Consider the following 9,065-nt stretch of genomic DNA (forward strand, 5'->3'; position numbering starts at 1 on the left):
ACAGACAGACAGCAATACAAAATTATAAACGATCTCGAGGATCGTTAATAATGAGAAATACAACTGAAAATGAACTAATACGTATATCATTAGATAAGGAAAAAAATCTTCTTACGATTGGTGTCATTATAAACCCGCTAAGACCTAAATTATCATGGGGAGCAACGATCTGCAAAAAACCTTTTTCCCATGTTAATGTTGGTTTTTGAAATATTTTTATTTTATGACCGTGTATATAATAATTTAGAGGTACTTTTAGCAGAGCAGTGCAGCAGCTGCGCTTGGAAAGTCGTACCTTCCAGCGTGTCTACCGAGACCTTAGCAACTTTGCGCGATCGGTAGACCAATTTTTTTTGGTTTATTATGACATCAACTTTTTCCAACAAAAATTTCATCTTTGTAGAAATAAGTTCAATTGAATAATTTTTTATTCATCTTGCGTGGGTGGTAGACTTGTGATAGCAACGCTTCCAGCTCGGTAGACTATTACCATACTTCATTGTTAGGTATACTTAATTACTGTGCAATTTTCATTCTTGTAGAAATAAGGCATGTCCATATTATTTATTAACAAGTTCAGAACATTGTTGCAAATTTAGGCAACACCGCCGACGCGGTAGACTACCGTTTTGTTTACTTGTACTATCAAAACAATAACATGGCAGAATATCAGCTTTATAGAAATGAGTGCATAAAAAATGTCGCTGCCTCCTGGACTACGTTCTAAAGCTGTGTTAGACTTCTTGTAAATTTCTACACATTTTTTTAAATACTCAAAAATAAAAGCAAGTACACTTTTAGCCTTGGGATGTAACTTTAGTATTGTTCCTCCCCTCGCTTGTAACTCAAGAGTTATCATTAACAGTCTCGTAATCTTGTGACCTTTTGTATAATTTGACAAAGCTGGACCGTGCACCCAGTTAATGATAAGCTAACAACGCGCGGTCATGTACTTGTACATCCTTATTACGGCGATTTGTTTGACTTTGCTCATGCTATTAATAATTCAGTGGTTTCGAGACTACTATACAAATGAAAAATATTTGGATTGGATTAATGGCGCTCGACCCCTGCCCGTTTTAGGAAATGCGTTGGAGTTCATTTCGGGAGGTAAATTCTTTGTTATAATAAGTTAGCTTATTACAGGTCTTTGTTCCAGACGTAATAAGCGAATTCTATAGGCTACACCAACAACATGGTCCAATTATTAAAATTCTACTACCTTTCCAACCCCCAAACGTGTCTGTTACAGATCACGCCCTTCTGGAAACCATTTTTCGATCTGCAGCACTTCTCAACAAATCCAACGATTACAGATTTACGCACCCCTGGCTAGGACACGGTCTACTGACTGCACCAGGTGAACAATGCTTCAGTATTGTTGAATTTTGAATCAATATCATAGAATTGTGTGAAGGGTGCGTTTTGTTGTAGGTGAAAGATGGAAAAAGCATAGAAAACTAATCGCACCAGCATTTAGTTTTGAAAAATCGCAGTACTTTATTGACATCTTTGAAAAACACAGTTGTGTGCTTTTGGAAAAGCTATCAAAGAAAGTCGGCGAAGGAACAGTGAATATTTACCCTTATATTAATTTATGTACTTTGGACATTATTTGCGGTAGGTCTACATTTTCATTTACCAATATTATTCTTCGCTTTCTTATCAGAGGCTGCAATGGGAACAACAATAAACGCACAAAGTAATGACAAATCGGATTACGTGTACAGCGTGAAAGAAATGTGTAGAATAGTCATTGGGCGATCGTTATCAATTCCCAAGTCGTTCGATTTTCTATATCAGTTTACAAAAGATTTCTATAAACAAAATAAGGCCCTCAAGATTTTGCACGAATATAGTCGCAATGTCATAGAGTTCAGAAAAAAAGTACTGTTGGGAAGTAGCGAACAAGCCTCCAGTAACACTCTCTTGGATTTGCTTCTTGATTCGAAGGAAACAAAGGTTGGTATCTCCGACAGCGAAATACGGGAAGAAGTAGACACGTTTATGTTTGCGGTAATTAATTATGCTTCTTGAATGATTACAACATCAAGAGTGAATCTCTTTAGGGCCATGACACTGTTACATCTGCCATCAGCTTTATATTGTATTGCCTCGCAATGCATCCTCAAGTGCAGGTATAGTTAAATTGATAAAAGAGAATAGTACATAAATAATTTTAATAGGAGCGTGTTGTCAAAGAAATGGAAGCGATATTATGGTCGCATAACTTAAATGTAGCAACATATGGACGTTTACAGAAGTTAAGGTACCTAGAAGCTGTTATAAAAGAGACCTTAAGGTTGTACCCATCTGTGCCCATTTATTGCAGACGTGTAGTCGAAGATTTACACTTTGGTAGATTTTGTTCCGTAACATTTGCGTATTAAAAAAGTTAATAGGTGATCAAGTGATACCGGCCAATACGACTATTGTAATTTTTGCATACGGGGTGCATCGGTGCCCTAAAACTTACCCCGAACCAGAAAAATTTGATCCGAACAGGTTCCTTACCGAAAACCAATCGGCAGCATCTACATCTTCTTATATACCCTTCAGTGCGGGATACAGGAGTTGCATCGGTAGCTAGGTGACTCTATTGATCATTCAATGTTCTTATACTTTTAGGGAAAAAGTTTGCCATGCTGGAAATGAAAGTCGTGGTTTCGAAGATACTGAAGCACTACAGGTTACTTCCAACTGTGCCAGAGCATAAACTCATATTGAAAGGAGAAACTGTGCTTAAATCAAAGAATGGTGTTTGTATAAGACTGGCAAAAAGATTTAATTAGAACTGTAGAACAAAAACAACTTATATATTAATGTAAATAACAAATTACTCGTATTTTGGTTTATTTTTTACTTTTGTTTATAAAAACATATACACAACGGTTGTATAATGATCTCGTTTGTGGCTAAGAAGACTTTCTACTCTCTTGATATTATTATGTCTTTTCGCAACAGGTTGCTGAATACAAAATGAAGAGCATGGGTTTCCCTTTGCTCCATCTTACAGTGGGGAAGACTAATGGCCATTTGCACCGAAAAATTTAACCTGAGCTTTGCTCAAGCGTAGCCAGATTAATTACTAAGACCGGGCCAATAAATCTACGAGCGGGCGGGCGAAATAATTTCCTGTGTCAAATACCATCCGCCGAAGAAATTCATTTTTCTTGGAAAATACACTTGGTATACTTTGATAGATAACGTTTAATTCAATTTATTAAATAAAAAAATAAGCACATTTTCAAAAGCTTTTCAGTTGTTCATCCTTTCGCCTAAGAACACGTGCACCAAACTTTAGGTACTTTCGGTTCAGTGGTTTGGCAGGAAGTGAGTTCACAGACAGGCGGACTGACGGTCATGGAGATCTGGATTTTTGTGTTGAAATAAACTCGATGTTGAAATCGAAATTGGACAATCGTTTAAAATAAGTATACGGGGAGTAAAGGAATTATCACACATAACCTCATCTTTTAAAAGGATTTAATTAAAAAAAGATTAGAAAGAAGTTTTTACAGATTATTTGAACCTTTTTTGATCTTTAAAAATTTTTTAAAAATCTTTTTGAATTTTTTTGAATCACTTGAATCTTTTTTTTATCATACTTGGTGTGCTTTAGTTTTGAAATGATAATTTAATATAATTATTAGAAAGTGAACACAAATCAGATTGGATCAGATCAGATTAACATTTTTAATTGGCCCCATATACTAACATTTTTAATTGGCCCCATATACTTATTTTGAAAACGGTAGATTATGCAACAATCATTAATTGTAATAAACACATTTCCGATAAATTAATAAATAAAGAAATTATATGAAATGGAAAAATGCACCTTGCAAAAACAAAAAGCCGTAGGCTAGTTTATCCCAGAAAATACATGCAATGCCAATTTTTTTTCTATTACTCATCGTTTTCGAGTTACCCCATACAATCAGCTAAATTTGGGAACCCTGTACAGAGAAAATAATTTATACACAATCGTGAATGTAGTCCAGTTCTAATATTTGACATAATTCCGAATGCACCTTTTTTTATATCTGATCATTTATGAGCGTGCTATATTGCTATATTGCGTCAAATTTCAAGAGCGAGCAAAGTAAGTTCCAAAAGCGGACAAGCCGGCTATTGCCCCTCAAGGCCATATAAAAACTATACAAACCAAGAGTCGGCTGATGCAGTGCAAGGTGGTAGAGTGGAAAGGATGTCTCAGGTAACAATCTCCCAACGCTTGAATGTTCCTGGTGGAACTCTTTAAAACAGTCTATTTGTGAGACCTGTGGGCCGTGTAGGTCATCCGATGGTTCTATCCCCATAGGAGGAGACACAAATATTGGAGACCATCAACCAGGTAGAAAATTGGGGTTTTTCCGTTACTGTCAGTGACACCAGCGAAATTGCACAAAAATATGTAGCAAAACGAAGGTATGAACATTTCGGAATGGCTCAACAATAAGCCAGGACCTTGTGAATGTTGCAAAAACATGTTGTTACTTATTGAAAAAAAACATAAAGGTGTTATTTTTATGGAGAATGACCAAGTTTTAATAGAAAACTATATGAATGTTTCATGTAAAATTTTTTTAAAACGATAATTTGGTGCCACTGTAACCCCACGATGGGACTACATTATTTTTTTATTTTTCTGTTTAGATGCCAATGTAACCCCAACCACGGGGCTTCTTTGGCATCCACTTTTTTAATTTTTATTTCAAAAACGGTATGTCTTAAAAAAAACCTTTTTTGGTAGTTTCTAGGTATTACCTGTATTGCTACCCAAGATTTTTTTCAAGTCGAATCGATTAAACATACAGCGCCCAGGATCAAAAATACCTCAAAACCTGCACGTAGTAGCCCCGTTTTACGGTATACGTTTTACGATTGTGCTAATCTATGTAAAGAGAAAATTGTGGAGACAGACGTTTACTAATCATCGCACAAATCTGTCCTTATCTCTCGGTCCAATTCACCTAATAACCAAACCAAGGTTCGTACACAGGTAGTTGGCACTGAACGCTTTCCACCTCTTCTTGATGTTATTTCGAAAAAGATGAATAAATAATTAGGAAATTCGGTAAAGATTAAAATTCAAGGTTAAGGACTACACTTTTAACATTATTACGTATATCGATTACATCACTAGTCTTGTTTAGAAGTTTAATGACGATGCACTTTGTGTTTATAGTGGTGTTCTTAATTACTGTAGCATTATACCTTAAATACAAAAAATGGTCCAAAGTTAACGAACAATTTTTAAGTCCGCACGGATTACCTGTTCTGGGTCACGCCTTGCAGTTTAAAAATTCATCGGGTGAGAACCTATTGTTTATTATACAAATGATTACAAAAACCATCTATTGAACCGTTCCAGATCTCATTCCTCTAATACAAAAATATTCAAGCTACGGAAAAATAGTTCTCTTGCGCTTTGGGCCGTTGCGTAAAATTTTAATTTCGGATTGTAAAATGGTTGAATACATTTTAACAACAAATATTGTCATGAGCAAAGGTCATGAGTACATCCCAGCGAGAAGTTGGCTGGGAAATGGACTGTTAACTTCAAATGGGGGTAACTTCGCCCAATACCTTCTTCATGGTACGTTAATGCCAAAATTAATTTCAGATAAAGAGTGGAAGGCGCATAGGAAAGCAATTTCTCGCACCTTTCACAAAGATATTTATCATAACTATATTTCTGTCTTTGAAAGGAACAGCAACATCTTCGTGAAGCAGTTGAGAAGCGAGTTGGGGAAGGCTTCGTTTGATATTTCTAAGTTTATCACCCTGTGTTCATTAGACATCATTTCTGGTAAGTACGGCCGGTAAAGTGACAGGTGCGGCCAGTAAAGCGACAAGCGGCAAGTAACGTAGTCTGCTCTGCTCCTGTCAGGGAAACTAAAATTTACTGACAGTAAGAAGGCATGGAAATGAAGGTTTCATGACGATTTTGGGTAAACACACAGTAATTGCTGTCAATGAAATTGTTACTAACTTTTTTTACGGGCCAGCTGTCAGCTTTACGAGTCAGTAGCATGACATTTACTCCCTTGCATTTTGGTTTGTTAATACGTTTACTACTGAGGAACAAATACAAACCAGGACACGAAACTGAAGAGCAGCTTTCGGTCAACCTAATCTTCATCCTCAATAATTCGAAGTCGGTCATGTACTTTTTCTTTTTTTTGGTTCGGTGGTTTTGATTACTATTATCAGAAATTTTCATAAAGTTAAAATTCAAAATACAGGTTCGTGTCTGTCTTGATAATTCCAGAAGCAGCACTAGGAAAATCATTCAACGCACAGGAAAATTCGGAATCGCAGTATGTAAGCAGTTTAAAGATTATGTGTAAAATGGTAATGGAGAGAAGCTTTAATGTATTCTTATTCAACGACTTCTTGTACAGCTTTACAAAGTTGTATCAGGAAGAAAAAGAAGCTCTTCGATATCTATACAGTTCTTTTGAAAATATTATCAAAGAACGTCACAATTTGATATACAACCACGGCAATTGCGACGGAAGCCTAACGTTTTTAGACTTCATCTTAGAGGAGAAGTTGAAGAAACAAACATTTACGCATCAGGCAGTACACGACAATGTACAGACGATGATATTTGCTGTGAGTAATTTTTGATTTTAATCTCGTTATTGTCTATTCTCTGAACAGAAATAGTGAAGCCCCTCCTCCAAAATTACCGCTATACATTTAAATGCAACATTTTTATTGGAACTTGACTTTCCGACTACTTTTAATATAATCATGGCAATTATCTTTGGTCAGTGTAACATTTATTAAATGCCCCCTGGCGCCTTTATTTTGAACCTGACGCAAAAATGTATAAGACTTGTTTGTAGAGCTCTTCAAGACACATCTTTTTTGAATTTAACATTTTACACTCTGATGATTACTTTTCGAGAAAAATGCAAATTTAGAAAAATAAAATAAATAGTTTACCTTTTTAATTCAAAACTTCTCAAAAACTAAGAAATCCACAAAAAAAACTGTGACGAACTTTTTTGTAGAGTTTTTTAAGCCACTTAGGCCAGTTTATGCGAAAAACTCAAACAAAAAAGTTCAAGACGTTATGGCTCTTTTAAACATTTGACACCCTCAAAAACCATGAAAATTGCATGTTGCCAAATGCCAAATTTGAAAAAGTAAAGTCATAAGAATGAAATTAGATTAGTGCGAAAGATGACCAGTTTTGATACAATGAACGCTTGGCGTTTATTCCAGGGTTGATCGTCATTCAGCAAAAAACTTCACCATATATCTCTTAGGAGACCATCCCCAAGTGCAGGTAAATAAGTAAACGTATTCAATATCTATTGAGAGTGTTTTATAGCAACAAATTCTAGACGAATATCTGACGGTTATGGAAAATAAGTCTGAAGTATTGAGTATTTCACATTTGAACCAATTAAAATATTTGGATGCTGTAATTAAGGAATCATTACGTCTTTATCCCCCGGTTCCTTACATTTCACGAGCTGGGTCCTCTTTTGAATACGGTGCATAGTAATATATAAGTCATTTATTATTGATATAATGTTGCTGTTGTAGAAGGTCGGACATTCCAAGAAACACCTCATTATTGATATGCATTTATGGAATTCATCGTAGCGAAGAATTTTATGAAAATTGCATGTTGCCAAATGCCAAATTTGAAAAAGTAAAGTCATAAGAATGAAATTAGATTAGTGCGAAAGAGTGACCAGTTTTGATAGAATGAACGTTGATGTTATATTCCAGGGTCATGATACCACCTCATCAGCATTAAACTTCACCATATATCTCTTAGGAGACCATCCCCAAGTGCAGGTAAATAAGTACAACGTATTCGAATATCTACTGACAGTGTTTTATAGCAACAAATTCTAGACGAATATCTGACGGTTATGGAAAATAAGTCTGTTCACATCCAATTAAAATATCCGTTACATCCCCCGGTAGAAATACATAGTAGTCATTTAGGTATTATTGCTAGAAGGTCGGACTATTCCAAGAAACAGATATTTTATGGAATTCATCCCCAGGATCCGGAGAAATTCATCCCTGAACGGTTTTTTAATCCTTCTAAAGTCGCGGGCAGCTACCTTCCATTTAGTGCAGGTCCAAGGAATTGCATTGGTAAAATGTTCCATAACACATACGGTATTTGCATTTAAAGATCGATTTGTTAGGACAAAAGTTTGCCATGTTTGAAATGAAGTACGTGTTGGTTACTTTACTGAAACATTATGAAATACTACCTGCGACACCGAGGCATGAACCCAAATTGGCAGATGAAGTTGTATTGGTATCATTAAATGGAGTTCGGATTGCCATACGAGAAAGAAAACTGTGAAAAAAGGCAGGACCAGTAATTGAGAAAGTACTACAGTTTGACAGTAAGTACTAGATAAACGTCGTTAATGAGAGGAATTGTACTGGTGTCTGTAACTTCTGTTTAACAACATTTGGTTTAATAAATATGGGGAGGGTGGCGTACAAAAATTAGGTATTTGTACAAATATATTTTTCTTATTTGGCATTTGCACTTGTATTGAATTTCTGTTCCTCCTCCTTTACCGACATGGTAGAACAAGTAGGAAGCTAGACGAAAGCAGTTTCATCCCTCTAGGATTATTGTGTTTAGTTTATTGTAGCGCCGCACACCTCGGTGGCTGCGCCGCGCCGGTTACCGACCGATGATATCAATGGCCAATCAGCATCGGCGTAAACTTCTACTATCGGGTTTCTGGTGTTCTCTGCACGGATACACCAATTCGCAATTTAACGTACCTTTCACGTATCGGAGTATAAGCCGGAGATTCAGCCAGTGCTCTTCGTGACAAGTATCATCTGATGTTACAGAGAGACACCCTTAAGAGATTTTCAATACAACGTTTCGTTTCGGAAAAATCATCATCAACCTCATTTTTTTATATGGTCCGTAAAAAAATTACATACTGTATTGGGTAGCATAGCATCCAACGATATTTAGAGCCCCGGAAATGGGGTTGGGTACCGTGAAATGCAATCCTGGAACCGATACCAAGAATATTACCACCAGCTCC

General features: G+C 36.1%; 1 protein-coding gene across 1 annotated transcript; it reads left to right on the plus strand.

Annotated features, from left to right (window-relative positions):
• Positions 1 to 728: 728 nt before the first annotated feature.
• LOC116170736 (cytochrome P450 4V2-like) lies at positions 729 to 8,539 on the plus strand. The gene is made up of 12 exons (XM_031487241.1): positions 729 to 1,110; positions 1,160 to 1,360; positions 1,435 to 1,620; positions 1,670 to 2,016; positions 2,070 to 2,138; positions 2,187 to 2,358; positions 2,403 to 2,582; positions 2,629 to 2,789; positions 7,513 to 7,517; positions 7,570 to 7,641; positions 8,039 to 8,136; positions 8,190 to 8,539. The coding sequence occupies exons 1-12, from the start codon at positions 948 to 950 to the stop codon at positions 8,351 to 8,353; spliced, it is 1,818 nt and encodes a 605-aa protein (XP_031343101.1). The 5' UTR covers positions 729 to 947; the 3' UTR covers positions 8,354 to 8,539.
• The last annotated feature ends 526 nt before the right edge of the window (positions 8,540 to 9,065 follow it).

The sequence above is a fragment of the Photinus pyralis genome, unplaced genomic scaffold (genome assembly GCF_008802855.1).
Source record: "Photinus pyralis isolate 1611_PpyrPB1 unplaced genomic scaffold, Ppyr1.3 Ppyr1.4_LG5, whole genome shotgun sequence".
Classification (NCBI taxonomy): domain Eukaryota; kingdom Metazoa; phylum Arthropoda; class Insecta; order Coleoptera; family Lampyridae; genus Photinus; species Photinus pyralis.